Source organism: Delphinapterus leucas, chromosome 10 (assembly GCF_059928025.1).
Source record: "Delphinapterus leucas isolate spDelLeu-1000000601 "Yukka" chromosome 10, BTC_Dleu_Yukka2, whole genome shotgun sequence".
NCBI classification, from domain to species: Eukaryota; Metazoa; Chordata; class Mammalia; order Artiodactyla; family Monodontidae; genus Delphinapterus; species Delphinapterus leucas.
In genome coordinates, this window is record NC_143138.1 from 32,723,087 (window position 1) to 32,741,944 (window position 18,858).

General features: G+C 56.8%; 2 protein-coding genes across 3 annotated transcripts; both read left to right on the plus strand.

Annotated features, from left to right (window-relative positions):
• Positions 1–27: 27 nt before the first annotated feature.
• Positions 28–3,688, plus strand: MRPL2 (mitochondrial ribosomal protein L2). The gene is made up of 7 exons (XM_022581948.3): positions 28–322; positions 1,448–1,616; positions 2,176–2,317; positions 2,427–2,542; positions 2,619–2,729; positions 3,008–3,081; positions 3,440–3,688. The coding sequence occupies exons 1-7, from the start codon at positions 227–229 to the stop codon at positions 3,650–3,652; spliced, it is 921 nt and encodes a 306-aa protein (XP_022437656.1). The 5' UTR covers positions 28–226; the 3' UTR covers positions 3,653–3,688.
• Positions 3,689–4,028: 340 nt separating this feature from the next.
• On the plus strand, positions 4,029–18,562 carry CUL7 (cullin 7). 2 transcript variants are annotated; one of them, XM_089918700.1, is made up of 27 exons: positions 4,029–4,412; positions 5,252–5,839; positions 6,288–6,439; positions 6,580–7,077; positions 7,613–7,751; positions 7,849–8,045; positions 8,317–8,545; positions 9,320–9,557; positions 9,644–9,749; positions 10,756–10,983; positions 11,260–11,350; positions 11,446–11,617; positions 11,792–11,897; positions 12,205–12,300; positions 12,435–12,610; positions 12,743–12,876; positions 13,216–13,398; positions 13,657–13,763; positions 13,864–14,046; positions 14,653–14,916; positions 15,637–15,797; positions 15,968–16,184; positions 16,299–16,584; positions 17,261–17,406; positions 17,523–17,649; positions 17,740–17,945; positions 18,171–18,562. In XM_089918700.1, exons 2-27 carry the CDS (start codon positions 5,260–5,262, stop codon positions 18,492–18,494), a joined length of 5,346 nt encoding a protein of 1,781 aa, XP_089774826.1. In that variant the 5' UTR covers positions 4,029–4,412; positions 5,252–5,259; the 3' UTR covers positions 18,495–18,562. The 2 variants fall into 2 exon arrangements, with proteins under 2 accessions (XP_089774826.1, XP_022437645.2); XM_022581937.2 differs by lacking the exon at positions 14,653–14,916 and having other exon boundaries at positions 4,033–4,412.
• Positions 18,563–18,858: the final 296 nt, after the last annotated feature.

Genomic DNA, 18,858 nt, shown 5'->3' on the forward strand with positions numbered 1-18,858 from the left:
CCTGTTCCACAGTCACGCGACCTAAGAGCCACCCGGGGATTGGCTCTACCGCGAGCAGGGAGCGTAAGAGGTGTGTGTCCAGCTTTGTCTCGGGTTCTCTGACCGCCTCTTTTAACGTCACTAAGGAGCGACAGAACGGGGACCTGTTAGAGTCATCCAGTAGCACCAGACGGCCTGGCTAAAGGTAATGGTGGCGTGCTGAGCCCAGCCGAGCCTGGCCCAACTCATGGCCCTGCGGGCACTGACCCGCGCTCTTGGCTCTCTGAGCCTGACGCCCCGGATTGCCAACGTCCCCGGCCCAAGCCTGCTCCTGGCCGCCCAGGTAATCCACCTTACCCGGGAATGTGGCTGTTTCCGTTCGGGCAGCCTGAGAGGGGGCTCCAGGAGAAGCGAGGCGCGGGATGCGAGTCTGGTTAGGAGTCACGCCGGCCTGTGACCTTGGATAAGTCACTGTCAGCCTCAGCTTTCTCCTCTGTAAGTGTTGCTATCTCACAGGGTCCCTGGCTTCCTCACACAAGATACTGGAGGTGAAAGTGCTTTACAGACAAATGTACAGGTTTCAATAATAACTAACATTTATTGTCTCTCATAAGCCAAGCATAAGTAATAGACGTTTTAAATAAATGAATTCCTTTCAATCATTTTACCAATTAGTTATTATAGTCCCATTTTACATATGAGAAAACATAAGTAGTCGAAGGTCATACACCAACCATTGGAGCTAGGTAATCTGGCTTCAAAGCCTAGGCTCTTAACCATTATTATAACCATTAAGGATGAGTTACTGCTGAGATTAGAGAATTCAGGGCAAGATACCAAGAATAGGAGCCTAACATGAAGATATCTCAAGGTTCCTAGTGGGCGACTGGTGAGTTACAGAAAAGAGAAGTTAAGTCTTACCTCCCGGACCTTTCAGACTTATGGTAGAATTTGGCAGATGCATACTTAAAAATTCAAAACCAAACCAGCCTGGGAATTCAGCAGGGAACAAGACATAAATGATCTCTCCCCTCCATTCATATCTGAAAAACTCTCAGAAACATGCAGCAAAATGGGCAGAAGGCATTGATGCCAATGGTGGTACATGGGTGTATGGAAGTTACCAGCCCTGGAGAAGGGAGTTGTTTAGGGAAGGAAAAGTTTCTTAGAGAAGAAGAGTTTTGAGCCAAATTTGGAAGAAGATGCACCAAGGGGAGAACATTCCATTGAAGAAATACTTGAGAGGTGAGAGGATCAGATGAGGAGAGGTAATCAACACACATACACCTAGATGAACATTCCGAACTGGTATTTGTGCAAGCTGTGATGGGTGGAGTTTTTGGATAGCTGGTCTGGGACTTCCAGGAGGAAGGAGGCTACAAGCTAAACTTTGTGCCCCCTCCCTTGGTTCTCTGAAGCTTTTCCTTCAATTAGCTTTCAAGTGAAAGAGATTTCTGTTTATCTCTAGGTGACAAACAATGTCCTCCTTCCGCTGCCCTCTCCCTCGATGTTGCTTCCCTGCCGCCCAGTCCTTACCTCTGTGGCCCTTAGTGCTAAGTTTGTGTCCTGGAAGAGTCGTACCAAGTATACCGTTATGCCAGTGAAGATGAGGAAGTCTGGGGGCCGAAACCACACAGGTGGGAGCAAGGACAAGAAGATTTCAGCAGTAAAGGGCAAAAACATGGTAGGATCCTAGGCCTGTATTTTGATACAGGCAGAGGAATGTAATTAAAAAGCATTTATTGGACTCCTTCTGCATGTAGTATGTGTGTAAGAGTGAGAGAGTAGAATACAAAGCAACAAACAAGTGGTCTGTGCTTCTAAAGATGATGTAGGTAGTTGAAGAAAACTGGACACACTCAGGAAGTTATATGACATTTCTCTTCACACCCTTCAAAAATTGACAATAGTTGAAATTGAACACGAGTTACATGGCTCTCAGTAAACTTACTGAATTCAGTAATTTGTAGAGATTTTATCTGGATGTTTTATACAATTTCAATATCATAATTATGTTTTTACCAAGCTCCATGTAGGTGTTCACCCTGACCCCATTGTGCTGTGCAAATTTTTATCATTTTCTGCTTGTGTCATAATGTTGGGGAGCGCTGCTCTCTGCCTAGGATGGGTCTGTTCCCAATGCTGGGAACTGACTCGTCTGCCCGAGGTCATGTCCCTGCACTGTCCTGACCACAGGCCGAATCCAGGTGCACGGTATTGGTGGGGGCCACAAGCAACGTTATCGAATGATTGACTTTCTGCGGTTCCGGCCCGAGCAGCAATCCAAGCCAGGACCCTTTGAGGAGAAGGTCATCACTGTTCGCTATGATCCCTGTAGGCAAGTTTGGGATGTGAGGTGGTGGTATGGCTGAATGACTGCTCTGTGGCTTTTCAGGAGATGTGAGGCTGCCTAGATGGTCTGTTTACCTGTGCCTCACTCTGAACAGGTCAGCAGACATAGCTCTGGTTGCTGGGGGCAACCGGAAACGCTGGATCATTGCCACAGAAAACATGCAAGCTGGAGATACAATCCTGAACTCTGACCACATAGGCCGAATGGCAGGTGAGAGATGGCCGCCAGATGTGTGTGGCCTGGGAGGCTGCAAGGGTTCTGGTGCTGATGAAATTCTGTCTTTTAGTTGCTGCTCGGGAAGGGGATGCACACCCTCTTGGGGCCTTGCCAGTGGGGACCCTCATCAACAATGTGGAGAGTGAGCCAGGCCGGGGGGCCCAGTATATCCGAGCCGCAGGTATGAAGAAAGGAGCTGCTTGGGATCTTGCAGTTTGGAAGGCCAAGGGGTACCTGAGGTTGCAACTCTCTGAACCCATGGGCCCACATCTGGTCCAATGGCAGAGAAAAAGAAGGAAAAACAAGGCTGAAGAGGTGCTTGTGGTTTGACCTAAAACCTTACATGCATCCTGCTTCAGTGTTTCTCCTCCTCAGAGTGTGTGGGGTGTGGCCCCTTGGAAATCTGCCCCCCACCTCCTGCTCTGTGGAGGGTTGCAAAGCTGTTTCTCCCTTTCCCAGGGACCTGTGGTGTGCTGCTGCGGAAGGTGAATGGGACAGCCATCATCCAGCTGCCCTCTAAGAGGCAGATGCAGGTGTGTGTGGGGTGCAGGTGGGAGGGATCAGCGAGGGAGGAATTTTTGGAATGTACCTAACCTGTCCAGGATAGCTCCCAGGTGTTTTATGTTGAGAACTGCCTCGAGCTGGGTCTGTCCTTTTCTGCCATGTGACTAGGCGTGCCTTGTCAGGCTGGCACCATGATGGAGTAGGGAACAGTGCCTTCTGTTTTCAACTACTGTAGGACCTGCACTCAGGTTCAATTATGTTGTGCTTTCCCCCTCTCCTCTCCCTTCTCTCCTTGAGTGAAAGAAGTCTCCCAAGAGTCCATGCCCTCAACAATGTCAGGCTTTTTCCCCCCATGGTGCATTCCCCTCCATCTGTTTTCTCTGTCAGGTGCTGGAAACGTGCATAGCAACAGTGGGCCGAGTATCCAACGTTGATCATAACAAACGGGTCATCGGCAAAGCCGGGCGGAACCGCTGGCTGGGAAAGAGGCCCAACAGTGGGCGATGGCACCGCAAGGGGGGCTGGGCTGGCCGAAAGATCCGGCCACTGCCCCCCATGAAGAGTTACGTGAAGCTGCCCTCAGCTGCTGCCCAAAGTTGATATCCCTGGACTCTAATAAAATGGCCCCCATTTTTATCTGTTTCTGGTTTTTTGGGGAGGGAGGAGGTACACACTGGATGGCGGGGGGGTGGGCCGCGGGGACAGAAGCAAACAACCTTTGGCGGAAAGAGAAAGGAAAGAAAAGTATGGGGCAAAAACGGGCCGTTCCCCTCTCATTTCCAGTGCCCCCGCCCCACCTTGCTCCGTGCCTTTTTATGTAATGGAGGAGGGGGGAATAAATGACCTCCAAAGTCTTTTCCAATTCTGACTTTGGGAAGCGGGGAAGGCGCTTCCGGTGCCAGGAGGAGGGGGACGGAAAGGGAGGAGGAGGAGGTTCCGCGCGTCGCCGAGGTGGCACTGGCGGCTCCGCCCCGGCGCTCTCCCAGGGCCCCTAGCTTTCCGCTGGGCCTGGCGGAAATGAGCGGCGGCTCCGGGCGGGCGGGCGACGGGCCCCCAGAGCTAGGCGGGCGGCGCCACTGGTTGGGGACAGGCCCCGCCCTGCCAGGCCCCGGAGGCCGCAGACCTGCGCGCAGGCCGGGAGCTGACGGCGCCACGCCCCCAGGGCGTTCGATCCCGCGCGCCACGCCCCCTGCGGCCGCCTGTCCTGCGGAAACACGCCCCCTCCCGCCTCTACGCCTCGACCCCTTCGGGGGGCCCAGGCGGGGCCCAAATCTCCGCCAGCGCCGCCGCCATAGTCAGCGCCGCGTCCTTAGCTCGGCGAAGGACAGGCCTCACGCCGGGACCCCCATCGACTTCTGAGGTGGCCACAGCCCCGCCGCGGCCCCCCGCCCCGAGCCCGGGTTTTCCTCCGCCCACTCGCCCACCGGGCCTCGCGCCCCCGATTCCGCCGCGCCTCGGGATTCTTGTTTATCTGGCCTAGCCCCCTCCCCCGCACCTTGCCGCGCGCCCCTGGCTTCTCCTGTCTTCGACCCGGTCCTACAAGCCTCGCGCCCCTCACCCATCGGGTCTCCTGTGCACGCTGTTCGGGGCCTCACGTCGCCCCCACTGGCCTTGCTGCTTAAGCGCCTCCAATCTTGGGCGCCTCCAGCCTACCAGCCCCTTCTCCCAGCCCGTCGCGCCCTGTGCCCTCACTCCACCACCAGGTCTCTGGGTCTTTGGCCCCTGCAGACTCACTCTCCGATGCTTCAATCACTGGAGCTAGCACCCCTTCCCATACTCACTCGGGGTCTCGATCCCCAACTCCCCAAAACACACACACCCCTCTGGGCTTCGCATACCCCCTTCTCAGGTCTGCTGCCGCCTGTCCCAGGGCCCTGGGATTCACTTTAATTCTAAGGCTGCCCTGCCTCCGCTGTCCCCTTTCCTCTGCTCCAAACCAACTCGCTCCATGCTGCATGCAGGGCCTTGGACCCTCCTTTTAGCCCCCAAATTTTGAGTTCTTTCAGAACAAACACCCCAGTGTTCCTCTGCTTAGGCCTGGCCCCACCCAGCATGCAGCAGGCAACTCCTGGGCCCTGCTTTACCCCACCCAGCCCGACAGCTGTTGCCACATTTGCTGTCCCAACTTCTGGGTGTCCTTGATTTTCTGACCTCCCCTCTCACTCTAGCTTGCCTATTCTCTTTTCCTTGTGTTGCCAGGTGCCAGGATGGTGGGGGAACTCCGCTACAGGGAATTCAGGGTGCCCCTGGGGCCCGGCTTGCATGCCTATCCTGATGAGCTGATACGCCAGCGAGTGGGCCATGATGGGCATCCTGAGTACCAGATCCGCTGGCTCATCCTCCGGCGTGGGGATGACGGGGAAGGGGGTTCTAACCAAGTGGACTGCAAGGCTGAGCACATCCTGCTATGGATGTCCAATGACGAGATCTATGCCAACTGCCACAAGATGCTGGGCGAAGATGGCCAGGTCATCGGGCCCTCCCAGGAGACAGCAGGGGAGGCTGGAGCCCTGGACAAATCTGTGCTGGGGGAGATGGAAACCGATGTGAAGTCTCTGATTCAGAGGGCCCTTCGGCAGCTGGAGGAATGTGAGGGCACCATTCCTCCCGCCCCTCTGCTTCACACTGTCCATGTGCTCAGCGCCTACGCCAGCATTGAGCCCCTCACGGGGGTCTTCAAAGACCCAAGGGTCCTGGACTTGCTCATGCACATGCTCAGTAGTCCCGATTATCAAATTCGCTGGAGCGCAGGCCGGATGATACAAGCCCTGGCTTCCCATGATGCTGGTGAGGGGCAGTGTGGGGAGGAAAGGGGAGCAGGAGAGGGACTGGGTCAGCTTAGCGTCTCACAGGTCCCTGTGACGGAAGCCTCTGATCTCATCATGAGAGTAAATGAGAGTATGTAAATGATTCTGTTGCCCTTGTCTTAGGATTGGAAGAAAAGGAGGTGGGAAGGTGAGTGTGGGCATCTCGGCAGAAAGGGGAGACTGAATCCTCAAGAACTTCCTATTAACTGTCTTTCTATGCAGAGGAAGAGTTTAGACTATTAGACTATTGCATATGAGACAGTAATAGGTTAGGATAAGATAGTAAGTTTTGGCTTTTGAAGCAAATCAGCAAATCATGTCATTCTTAGTGTGTGGCAGCAGAAGGAGTGAGAGAGTAGAGCGTCTAAGAGAGATGCCTGGGAAGGGCAAGGTTAGGGAGCTGTTACTGATTGGGGTGTGGGTTACAGGGACCCGGACCCAGATCCTTCTGTCACTGAGCCAGCAGGAAGCCATTGAGAAACACCTGGATTTTGACAGCCGCTGTGCTCTGCTGGCACTGTTTGCACAGGCCACGCTCTCTGAACATCCCATGTCTTTCGAGGGCATTCAGCTGCCACAGGTATTCTGTGCGGAGTGTTGGGAGGTGGCTGTGGACAAAATCTAGGGATCAGGCCTTTGCACCTGTCCACAGAGGACAGTGTGGAAAGAGGCACTAAAGCTGGAGCAAGGGGGACATAGGCCAAAGATTGTGTCCTACAGGTCCCAGGAAGGCTGCTCTTCTCCCTGGTGAAGCGCTATTTGCACGTCACCTCCCTCCTGGATCAGTTGAATGACAGTGCTGTGGAACCAGGAGCCCAGAGCTCCACTCCCGAGGAGTTGAGTGGGGAGAGGGGTCGGCTGGAGCTGGAGTTCAGCATGGCCATGGGCACCCTGATCTCGGAGCTGGTACAGGCCATGCGCTGGGACTGGGCCTCGAGCAGACAGGGGCCCTCGGCACGGCCCTCCTGTTCCATCTTCCAGCCCCGGCTGGCAGATGCAAGCCCAGGGCACCCACCCGCCCAGGCCCTGCCCTCCCTTAGGAGGTCAAGGCGGTTTCGCCCTCGCTCTGAGTTCGCAAGTGGCAATACCTATGCCTTGTACGTGCGGGACGCGCTGCAGCCGGGCATGCGAGTGCGGATGCTGGACGATTACGAGGAGATCAGTGCCGGGGACGAGGGCGAGTTCCGGCAGAGCAACAGTGGCGTGCCCCCTGTGCAGGTGAGCAGAGCGCGGTGGCGGGCCACCGTTGGGGGTCTGTCTTGGGTGGGGCATAGCTGGGGCTTCAAGCTGGGGCCTCTGGCGGGCCACTCAAAGCGAAAACCCTCAGTAAGCTGGGTATGGTAAAAGGGGGTCAGCAATTGAGAGGGGAGCCGTTTGGAGGGCTGAGAAAATCTGCCTTTAGGAGGCTGTGAGGTCAGGAGAACTCTCTCCCAGGAAGAAGACTGATACAGCAAGACCATCCCAAAGGTCAAGTTCAGGAAGACAGTGTGGTTAAGGCCAGGAGGAAGTGTGGGGCATAAGCCACCAAGGATAGGTGAGGGGAGAGGGCCTGTTCCCGTTTGGGGAAGGCATCCTTTGTGTGCGTGTACGTGTTCTCCATATACCACAGGTTTTGCTCTTTAGAGGTTTTTCCAAACCTGGCCAGGTGGTCACCCTGAGGGCTGTGAGGGCTGTGTGTCCTCATCGTCGGGCCACAGCTGGTCATTAGGTGAGCTCTCTTCCCCTTCCCTCTCTTTTTTCCCATATCCCCCAGGTGTTGTGGGAGTCAACAGGCCGCACCTATTGGGTACACTGGCACATGCTGGAGATTCTGGGCTTTGAAGAAGACATCGAAGACGTGGTTGAGGCTGATGAGTACCAGGGGGCAGCGGTCAGTGGAGCTGTGGGTGTAGGTGAGCCCAGAGGGGAAGCAGGGATCAGCTCTGTGCAGAGGAGCGGCGGTCTGGCTGGGCGGGCAGTGACGTCCCTGTGCCCCTCTCATTTCCACAGCCCTGCCCTCCTGGCGGTGGAAGCCCATGGCAGAGCTCTACGCCGTGCCCTGCGTGCTGCCTGAGGACGAGGACGCTGAGGAGAGTGAACACCTGAGCCAGGCCGAGTGGTGGGAGCTCCTCTTCTTCATCAAGAAGCTGGATGGACCCGACCATCAGGAGGTTCTCCAGATCCTCCAGGAGAACCTGGATGGGGAGGTAGAGCTGCCCAGAGACACACAGAGGTTGGGGGGCTGGACTGTGACAGAGCATTTGGAAGACTCGGGAAGGGAAGTGGAGGGTGACAGCATAAGGGCTGCAGGGGAGGGGTCTAGGATGTTCGGAGATGTTGGCGAGCTGTTTGGGAGGAGCCCCCGTGAGAGACTGGGGATGGAGAATGTGTATGCAGAACTCCTTTCCCCTGGCAAGTGCCTCTGGAGCCTCTGCGCCGGCAGAGCCGCCTGCAGTGAGAGCTTCTCCCCGATGACAGATTCTGGACGACGAGATCCTGGCCGAGCTGGCCGTGCCCATGGAGTTGGCCCAGGACCTGCTCCTGGCTCTGCCACAGCGACTCGATGACAGCGCTCTCAGGGACCTGCTCAACTGCCATGTCTACAGGAAATACGGGCTCGAGGCCCTGGCAGGGCAGCTGGCCTACCCATCCCTGCTGGAAGCCCAGGCCCAGACTCAGGAATCAGCAGATGCAGCCAGAGTGGAAGGTGGGGTGCCAAACAGACAGCAGCTCTGCACACTGGCCTCTGGGAGGGCACTAGCCCGGGAGAGATGTCTGTGCTGGTTTTTGTGCAGTCCTGTCTGGAAGGGATGGCACTTTAGGAAGAATCTGAAATTTCGAGTTAAGCAGTGAATAGAGAAGCAGACATTGTCCTCTCTCCAAAGTATGAAGGAGAGAGTCAAGTTAGAACATTGCAAGAAATTTGAAGCCTTGAAAGCCCTCATGTTGAATTTTTTCTATTGTAGAGAAAAACAGATTATTGCATGCTTACAGATATAGGGAAATGCTCTGCTATTTGCAGATAGGAAGCTCCTTTGCTATTTTAAGAATACAAAATCAAAAGTTTGTCATGAAGCTGTCTTAAAAGTACGTTAAGAGGGCTTCCCTGGTGGCGCACTGGTTGAGAGTCCGCCTGCGGATGCAGGGGACACGGGTTCGTGCCCCGGTCCGGGAAGATCCCACGTGCCGTGAAGCGGCTAGGCCCGTGAGCCATGGCCACTGAGCCTGCGCGTCCGGAGCCTGTGCTCCGCGACGGGAGAGGCCACAACAGTGAGAGGCCTGCGTACCGCAAAAAGAAAAAAAAAAAAGTACATTAAGAGATGCTATGAGATCCCCAAAACTTGGCGTTTAGGGGGAAGAAATGTAAAATATTTTTAGGAGAAATGAGGAAACAAGAGTTGAGAGTTATGAATGTCTCTCCTTTTATGATCTTTCACGTCACTAACAATGGCCAACTCTTGTGACTTCCCCTTTCCTGTAGCAAAAGAAGCCCCGACGCAGTGCCCCAACACTCCCCTGCAGCATCTGGTGGAGGGTTACGGTCTGGCTGGGAAAACCTTCCTGGATCTGGAGCAAGCTCTCAGCTCAGAGGGGCCGCGGGAGAGCGAGGTCAAGCCACTCCTGCTGCAACTGCAGCGGCAGCCCCAGCCCTTCCTCGCGTTGATGCGGAGCCTTGACACTCCCGTGGCCAGCAAGGCCCTGCACCTGGCCGTTCTGAGGTGAGGGGGTGGTGAGGGGCGCTGCTGGGCAGAGGGGTCTCTGAGGCAGGCTGCACATCTCTCTCCTACTGCCCCCTGCTCCCCAGAATCCTGATGCGGCTGGTGGACTTTCCCGAGGCATTGCTGCTCCCCTGGCATGAGGCCATGGACGCCTGCATGGCCTGCCTGCGGTCCCCAGACACTGACCGAGAGGTACCCCTGCCTTGCCCTGAGGAGATGCTGAGAGGGGGAGGATACCAGGCAGCTTCTGGCAAGGCAGACCCCCTGGGCAGGGCTCGAGAGGGCACCATGGAGACTTTGTGCTCTTGGTTTGGGTTTCATTTTTTAAATTGAATTGTAGTTTTAAAAATAGGTCGTACGTTCACACAGTTCACAAATCAAAACAATATAACAAGGTAGAAACAAAATTCTCACTCCCACCTGAGTCCCTGTCCTCCCAATGCCACGCACATGCCCCTTACAAATGGTAACCATTTGTATTAATTTATGTATCTTTCCTGTATTTTATTTTGCAGATATAACCCAAATGGGGGATCTTATTTGCCATATCCTTTGTTACATGAAGGATGATATCTATATTACATTAAGAGCCTCACTGGCTCCTGTTTGGCTGGGCCTGTGAAGGAAAGGGGGGTGAAGGAGGCAGAGGGGACCATCACATCCCAGAGTCCCCTGCCACAGAGCGCTCCTGAGCACAGAAGGCTTGGGAAGCAGTCAGAGAACTAGGGTCATGGAGGCAGCGGGTGTCTGCAGCACACACCTTTGGCGGCTACCCAGATTTTAGCTCTGTGGTGGGCTTACTGAGTGTCCACACATACATCTGGCCCCTCTCGGCCCCCTCTTTGCTGTCACGTGTCTGTGCTTGGGGGCTGAGCATCTCATAACACAGCCCCACAGCTGGTTCTTGGGACAGCTGGGCCTGAAAAGAAACAACCGGGGATGCCCCCTGCACCTATTGCCAGCATAATCAGTAGTCAAGACCCCCAGGGTCCAGGGCACCCCTTGGCTTTTCCATTGCAGTTTGTTTGGTTCTCTAATTCCACCGAGCCCTCATGTCTCCTCATCCTTGTCTTTTTACTTCCTCACTCGGTGAACTGCAGTAGCCCTGGCACCCAGCACACAGTTGGTGTGTAGTCAGTACTACTGAAGACGCTTGTGGTCTGTCCCCTTTATTCACCTCCCCCTGCCTCCTTCCCAGGTGCTCCAGGAGCTGATCCTCTTCCTGCACCACCTGGCCTCGGTGAGCAGGGACTATGCCGTGGTGCTGAATCAGCTGGGAGCCCGAGACGCCATCTCCAAAGCCCTGGAAAAGCACCTGGGAAAGCTGGAGCTGGCTCAGGAGCTGCGGGACATGGTGTTCAAGTGTGAGAAGCATGCGCACCTGTACCGGAAACTCACCACCAACATCCTGGGAGGCTGTATCCAGGTCAGGAGGGAGGGCAGGGGGAAGCCTTTGGGTTCACAGCTGGGTAAGAGTATGAAACCCAAGCAGTGGCAGGGGAAGGGGCTGTGTTCCTGAAGTTGGAAGGCAGGTGAATCTAGTGAACCTGGGGGCGTTTGTTCCTGGCCCCGCTTCCCCAGCTGGTCCTGCTCTGCCAGTGTTACGGAGTTAGTCCCGCTGCTGCTGGGGTTTTTCCTCCACGTGCGTTTCCATGTTCCTGCCCCCTCCCCACACCCCTTCTCTCCGATGTCCGGGCTGCAGATGGTGCTGGGCCAGATCGAAGACCACAGACGAACGCACCGCCCCATCAACATCCCCTTCTTTGACGTGTTCCTCAGATACCTGTGCCAGGGTTCGTGCCTGTCACCCCGCGTTCCCACACCTCCATGTGTTTTCCCTCCACACCTGCCAGGGCTGTGACCGCCACCCCTTCCCGCCTGCCCGCAGGCTCCAGCGTGGAGGTGAAGGAGGACAAGTGCTGGGAGAAGGTGGAGGTGTCCTCCAACCCGCACCGGGCCAGCAAGCTGACGGACCGCAACCCCAAGACCTACTGGGAGTCCAGCGGCAGCACCGGCTCCCACTACATCACCCTACACATGCAACAGGGCGTCCTCGTCAGGTAATGTGCTCCACGCCTGTGCCTAGACACACACCCACGCTGTCCTGTGACTTCCCTGCCGTTTGTCTTGGGGAAGCACCCACACCCCCCTGAAGGTGACCAGAGTCCCCTCGGCTGTGTCTGTGAGAACACGACTGGATCCGGTTCCGATTGGTCCCTCTGCCCTGCTCCCAGGCAGCTGGCTCTGCTGGTGGCTGGTGAAGACTCAAGCTACATGCCGGCCAGGGTGGTGGTGTTCGGGGGCGACAGTGCCACCTCCCTTAACACGGAACTCAACTCGGTAGGGACCCCTGTGCCATTAGGCCACCCCTCAGGGGATCCACCCTCCTGCCCAGACCCCAAAATGCCTATATTCCTCCCTGCTTTGAGCCCCATAGTAGATGAAGTCCATCGCTGTGCCCGTGTGGCAGCATCAGGCCCTGAGCAGTGAGGGTGGCATTAGGACCCCTCGGTCAGGACCCCGCACACCCCAGGGCTGGGGAGTGGAGGGAGGGACACAGCAGGCAACAGGAGCAGACTAGGGTTCTTTCAGCACTCCCATCCACACGCGTGACGGCGCTCTCTGCCTGCCACCCCCTTGCCACCAGGTGAACGTGATGCCGTCCGCCAGCCGGGTGGTCCTCCTGGAGAACCTGAACCGCTTCTGGCCTGTCATCCAGATCCGCGTAAAGCGCTGCCAGCAGGTGGGGCAGGGGAGGGGGGGCGGCCATGGGCAGGAGGCTCTGCGGCCTGCAACCATTGCAGATCTTGGGCCACCTCTCCAGCCCCTCCGGAGGAGGGTATGGGGCCGGCAGAAATGGGCCTTTGCACATTGCAGGGCGGCATCGACACGCGCATTCGGGGATTAGAGGTCCTGGGCCCCAAGCCCACGTTCTGGCCGGTGTTCCGGGAGCAGCTGTGTCGCCACACACGCCTCTTCTACATGGTCAGGGCGCAGGCTTGGAGCCAGGACATCGCGGAGGACCGCAGGAGCCTCCTGCACCTGAGCTCTAGGTGTGTGTGAGTGCGTGTGTACCTGTGTGCGTGAGAGGGGTAGCTGGCGATCTTAGGCTGGTGGACTCTTAGGCCTAAGGAGTCACTTAGGCCTCCAGCCCCCAACACCTTCCTCCCCACTCTTCTCCCCAGACTCAACGGGGCTCTACGTCAGGAGCAGAATTTTGCCGATCGCTTCCTCCCAGACAGTGAAGCTGCCCGAGCACTGGGCAAGACCTGCTGGGAGGCCCTGGTCAGCCCCCTGGTGCAGAACATCACCTCCCCCGGTAACTGTCCCTGCCCCTGGCCCCTTTACTATCCCGTTGCTCGGCCCTGCTCATCAGCCCCTTCTTGCTCTGGCCTAGAGCCACCTGGGTTATGCTCTTGGCCCTATGGATACCTGCGTTCATTCAGTACCCCCAAGCCCCCTCTTCACAGCCCAGGGGCCGCCTCCTTTCCCGTGTCTCCTGGCTGCCAGCTGACACCACATGGTCAGGAGGGACCTTGCTACCTCCCTTGCCATATCGCTTTGTCCTGCTGCTCTTTCTTGGCACTCCTGTCCAGCCCAGCTTCCCCACTGCCCTGCAGACATGCCCTGCCTTGGCTTGTTTTTCCCCCGCCTCCAGATGAGGATGGTGTCAGCCCCCTGGGCTGGTTGCTGGACCAGTACCTGGAGTGTCGGGAGGCTGCCCACAACCCGCAGAGCCGCGCAGCAGCTTTCTCCTCACGAGTGCGCCGCCTCACCCACCTGCTGGTGCATGTGGAGCCCTGCGAGGCAGCCCCTCCAGTGGTGGCCGCTCCTCGGCCCAGTGAGTGCTGGGGGCTCAGGCGGGAGCTCGGTTGGGGGCCTTCCCTCCCCCAACTCACATACTACAGGTGTCTGTCCCTCCTCACCCCCCCTCCCTGCATGCTCAACCTGTTCATCTTCTGGTTTGTGTCACCCCCACCTGGGGCATCATTTTGGGTGGCAGAATGTCAGGAAAGAACCCCAGGCTCACCCTCGAATGGGGATCCAGGAGCTGAGGGCTGCCACCGCCTTGCCTCTGCCCCTTCCCCTGTCTCCACAGAGGGCAGAAACAGAAGCCATGACTGGAGCTCCCTGGCCACCCGGGGGCTTCCTGGCAGCATCATGAGAAACCTGACCCGCTGCTGGCGGGCAGTGGTGGAGGAGCAGGTGGGCAGGAGCGGCGGAGGGGGGGCGGGGAGGGAGGGCAGAACCGTGCCGTTGGTTTGTTGGGTTGCCCTTCACACTGCCGCCCCTTCCCACCCTCCAGGTCAGCAGTTTTCTGACCTCACACTGGCGGGATGATGACTTTGTGCCCCGCTACTGCGAACACTTCAGTAATCTGCAGAAGTCAAGCTCCGAGCTGTTTGGGCCACGGGCAGCCTTCTTGCTGGCGCTGCAGAACGGCTGTGCTGGTGCCCTGCTGAAGCTCCCTTTCCTCAGAGCTGCCCACGTAAGCCTCCCATCCGCCCCTCCCCTGGGGCCTCTCCACCGAAACTCTCCCTTCCCGTTCTCAGAATGGCCCACCCTTCCATTCCCACGCAACAAGGAACATGTACAATACTAACATAGAACCATGTTATCAAAAATTCAAAAAAAACAGGAATACCCTGGTGGTCCAGTGGTTAGGACTCTGCGCTTTCACTGCTGTGGGCCCAGGTTCCATCCCTGGTTGGGGAACTAAGTTCCCATAAGCCATGCCCACAGCCCCCACCACCCCTCGCAAAAAAAAAAAGGAAGATAAAAGAAAGAAATGACCCGCTTTGTGCCATCCTAATACATCTCGGCATACTTTCTTCTACTTGTGTGCTTGATTTCACATAGTTTATTCACAAGTAGCTAAAATGCTTTATCCTGTTTTCTTTTGACCCTTACATGAAAAGCCATTTTCAGTGTTGCTGTTTGTCTTCAAATTTTGGTATAAATTCCATCCAACAGATGTATCGATACTATAATTTACTCCACCATTCCTGTCATTCCACACATATTTAATAGGCACTTACAGTGTGTCAGGCACTGAGATAAGAGCTGAAGATAGACGAAATCCCTTCCCTCACAGTTTACAGTCTCCTGGAGAAGATGCACAGTTAAGCAGAGTGCCCTGGAGAGCAGAGAACAGCGAAGTGGGGGCCAGAGCACGGCTGTAACAACGTGGTGTGACCATCTCTGTGCACATAACTTACAGGGATACCTCCTTCTATTGCTCTTCGCTTTATTGTGCTTTGCAAATAATGCATTTTTTGGCAAATTGAAGGTTTGTGGCAACCCTGTGTTGTCAGGTGATGGTCAGCGTTTCTTAGCAATAAAGTATTGTTTAATTAAGGTATGTACACTGTTTTTTAGGCATAATGCTATTGCACACTTAATACACTATGGTATAATGTAAACATCCTTTTGTATGCGCTGGGAAACCAGAAAATTTGCGTGACTTGCTTTATTGCGGTGGCAAACCCGCCATATCTCTGAGGTGTGCTTGTGTCTCCTTGCATTGAGTTACTATTGTTAGTTTGATTTTAGACATGCTAACTGTGAAAAAAAACAGTTTTCAGGGCTTCCCTGGTGGCGCAGTGGTTGAGAATCTGCCTGCTAATGCAGGGGACACGGGTTCAAGCCCTGGCCCGGGAAGATCCCACATGCTGCGGAGCAACTAAGCCCGTGCGCCACTCATACTGAGCCTGCGCTCTAGAGCCCACGAGCTACAACTACTGAGCCCATGTGCCACAACTACTGAAGCCTGTGTGCCTAGAGCCCGTGCTCCGCACAGAAACGAAGACCCAACACAGCAAAAATTAATTAATTAATTAATAAACTCCTACCCCCAACATCTTCTTTAAAAAAAAAAACAAACAAAAAACAGTTTTCATCATTTTAGTATTGTTAATGTATGCAGTTGTTAATGATTTTATAAGAGTTTTATAAAATCGCTGACCAGTTGATGAACCTGCTGGCCATTCATATCTCCTTCCTCAGACCCTCCCCCTGTTCCCACTCACCTCCTCCGTTCTCTCCTTCATAGTTTTCCTGTGCTCTCCCCACTGCCCAGGTAAGCGAGCAGTTTGCACGGCACATCGACCAGCGGATCCAGGGCAGCCGGATCGGTGGGGCCCGGGGGATGGAGATGCTGGCCCAACTGCAGCGATGCCTGGAAACCGTCCTGATCTTCTCTGGCCTGGAGATAGCCACCACTTTCGAGCATTACTACCAGTGAGTGTGGGCCAAGGGAGTGGGATGTGGGGGGACGCAGGATGATGGGCAGGGCCAGCCCTTGGGGCTGGGAGGCCAGGTTCCCGGCAGGCTGGAGTCCTGGAGCGGGGGGGGGGGGGGGCATGCCGAGCCCCCACGCTGAGGCTCGGCCTGGGCTGTGCGTGCTGCAGGCACTACATGGCGGACCGTCTCCTGAGCGTGGGCTCGAGCTGGCTGGAGGGGGCCGTGCTGGAGCAGATCGGCCCCTGCTTCCCCAACCGCCTGCCCCAGCAGATGTTGCGGAGCCTGAGCACCTCGGAGGAGCTGCAGCGCCAGTTCCACGTGTACCAGCTCCAGCGGCTTGATCAGGAGCTCCTGAAGCTGGAGGACACAGAGAAGAAAGTACAGGTGGGCGCTGGGGAAGGGAATTAGCAAGTGGGAGGGTGGGAGGCACAGAGAGAGGCACGGGGCGGACCAGAGGAGCCACTGGCTTTGGGGCGCTCTGTGTTCCGTCGTCTTCAGGTGAGCCACGAGGCCAGCGGCAGGGGGCACGAGAGAGGGACCGGAGAGGAAGCTGAGCTGGAAGCTGGGGCAGCACCGGCGGCCGGGGCGGGAGAGGAGGCGGCGGCGGAGGAGGACGAGGACGAGGACCTTTACTATGAAGGGGCGATGCCAGAAGTGTCTGTGCTCGTCCTGTCACCACGCTGCTGGCCCACTGCCTCCATCTGCCACACGCTCAACCCCAGAACCTGCCTGCCTGCCTACCTGAGGGGCACCTTGAACCGATACTCCAACTTCTACAACAAGAGTGAGCAGCTGGCCGAGAGAACTGGGGGCTGGGACACCGGGAGAGAACCTGGGCTTGGGGGTGACCCCTGGGGCTGGCAGCCTTCACGGGGTAGATTTGAGGAAAAGGGCAGGAGCTTAGGTTTGGGGTGGGGCTACAGGCGCCAGATCCCCAGCCTGTTGTCTTTTCTGTCTTTAAAATAAGACCCAGGACTCCCTTTGTGGGTGGTGGGGAGGATGGAGGCAGGAGGCACCTGAGACCACCAGAGAGTGGTGGGTGTCTCGTTCCTGGTCAGTCATCGTAACCTAAGCTCCCCAGTGGGGGCTGATCCTGGGCTGGGCAGCGACAAAGGAAAGGGGGTGAGACTTAGACCCTGCCCTCAGGGAGCTCCTACACTCCTGGGGGAGACGTTTCCAGTTTGATGAGAGCCCCAGTCCTTCCTCACTTCATGGTTTTGTCTCCCTTAAAAATTGGGGAAGTCCTCGAAGGCACTGATCACAGCCTGCCTGGCACAGGGTGGGCTCCCCTTACCCAGGAGGCAGACACAGAGAGGCCTGAGCTCTGGAAGCTCAGACCAGGAACCACAGTGTCCAGAAACACTGGGCCCCAGACTCTGCAGAGATTAACGGGGACAAAGCTCCACCGATGGTGCGTCCTCACCAGCCCCTCTGACTCCCTCCTCCTCCCTGACACTCAGGTCAGAGCTACCCTGCCCTAGAGCAGGCCCCGCAGAGGCGACTGCAGTGGACATGGCTGGGCCGGGCTGAACTGCAGTTTGGGGACCAGACGCTGCATGTGTCCACCGTGCAGATGTGGCTGCTGCTGCATCTCAATGAGCTGAAGGTGGCCCAGCCCCTCACGCCTCCCTGCTCTCTCCCACCTGTCCTTCCTTTCCTTTCCCTCCACCCTTTCTGCTCCACCTCCTGGGGAGGCCCTGACGCTTCCCTTCTCTTCCTAAGGCCATCTCCGTGGAGAGTCTGCTGGCGCTCTCGGGGCTGTCTCCAGACATGCTGAATCAGGCAGTTGGGCCTCTTACCTCTTCAAGGGGCCCCCTGGACCTTCACGAGACAAAAGATGCCCCAGGAGGTCTGTACTTAGGGCCCCGGGGCCTCTGCCCTGAGCTGGGGCCAGCCTCCTCGAGGCCCCCCCCCACCAAGTGACCAGCGCTTATTTCAGGGGTGCTCAAGATTCGAGATGGTAGCGAGGAACCCAGGCCTCGGAGGGGCAACGTGTGGCTCATCCCAGCTCAGACATACCTGAAAGCTGAGGACGAAGAGGGCCGGAACTTGGAGAAGAGACGGAACCTTCTCAACTGCCTCATTGTCCGAATCCTCAAGGCCCACGGGGACGAGGGCCTGCACGTTGACCAGCTTGTCTGCCGGGTAGGCGGGGGTGGGCGTTGGGTGAGGAGGCTTTGCCGGGGGCAGGGGGCAGTCCACAGGAGGAGATGGATCCACATTTGAAGTCCCTGGCTCACTGTAGAGCCTGTAGTGGGTGAGGAGTGGGGTTGGGGTGCCCCTCATGGCCTCGCTGTCCTGGGGCTGGGAGCTAGAGGTACGGTAAGCTGGGCGTCTGACGTATCGTTTCTCCTCCCCGCTCCATACCAGGTGCTGGAGGCTTGGCAGAAGGGCCCGTGTCCTCCCAGGGGCTTGGTTAGCAGCCTTGGCAGGGGGTCCACCTGCAGCAGTGCTGATGTCCTCTCCTGTGTCTTGCACCTCCTGGGCAAGGGCACAGTGAGACGCCAGGATGACCGGCCCCAGATGCTGTCCTACGCAGTCCCCGTGACTGTGATGGAGCCTCACACCGAGTCCCTGAACCCCGGCTCCTCGGGCCCAAACCCACCCCTCACCTTCCACACCCTGCAGATTCGCTCCCGGGGCGTGCCCTATGCCTCCTGCACAAGCACCCAGAGCTTCTCTACCTTCCGGTAGCCCTGGAGACGGGCTCAGGGTTATGTAGGGCGGTGCTTTCTACAGAATAAAATGCAGCAGTTTGATTACTTGGCCTGTGTGGTGACCGCAAGGGAGCTGACAGGGACAGGGGCTTTCCTGGCTGGAAGGGGAGAAGAGCCCTCCGCTCTGAGGCAGTCTCATGAGGAGAGACTCATGAGGAGTCTCTCTTCGGGTGAGGATGGCAGGCTGGGGAGGTGGGTAGAGGGAGTCGGGTGTGACTGAGCATCCCCTTCCTGGCCGGGGGATAAAGTGGACTCCGGGGATGGGTCTTCACGGAGGGTATGTGGTCAGATGTGCTTTCACCTTGGCAGGGTGGAGATTCAAGCCCATCTTGCCACGTGCT

Coding starts and splice junctions, on each gene's coding strand:
- MRPL2 (XM_022581948.3), top strand. CDS start 227: ATGGCCCTGCGGGCACTGACCCGCGCTCTTGGCTCTCTGAGCCTGACG. Junction 1,617..2,175: donor TGGGGGCCGAAACCACACAG/GTGGGAGCAAGG, acceptor TCCTGACCACAG/GCCGAATCCAGGTGCACGGT. Junction 2,318..2,426: donor GTTCGCTATGATCCCTGTAG/GCAAGTTTGGGA, acceptor CACTCTGAACAG/GTCAGCAGACATAGCTCTGG.
- CUL7 (XM_089918700.1), top strand. CDS start 5,260: ATGGTGGGGGAACTCCGCTACAGGGAATTCAGGGTGCCCCTGGGGCCC. Junction 7,752..7,848: donor CAGTGGAGCTGTGGGTGTAG/GTGAGCCCAGAG, acceptor TCATTTCCACAG/CCCTGCCCTCCTGGCGGTGG. Junction 8,046..8,316: donor AGGAGAACCTGGATGGGGAG/GTAGAGCTGCCC, acceptor CCCCGATGACAG/ATTCTGGACGACGAGATCCT.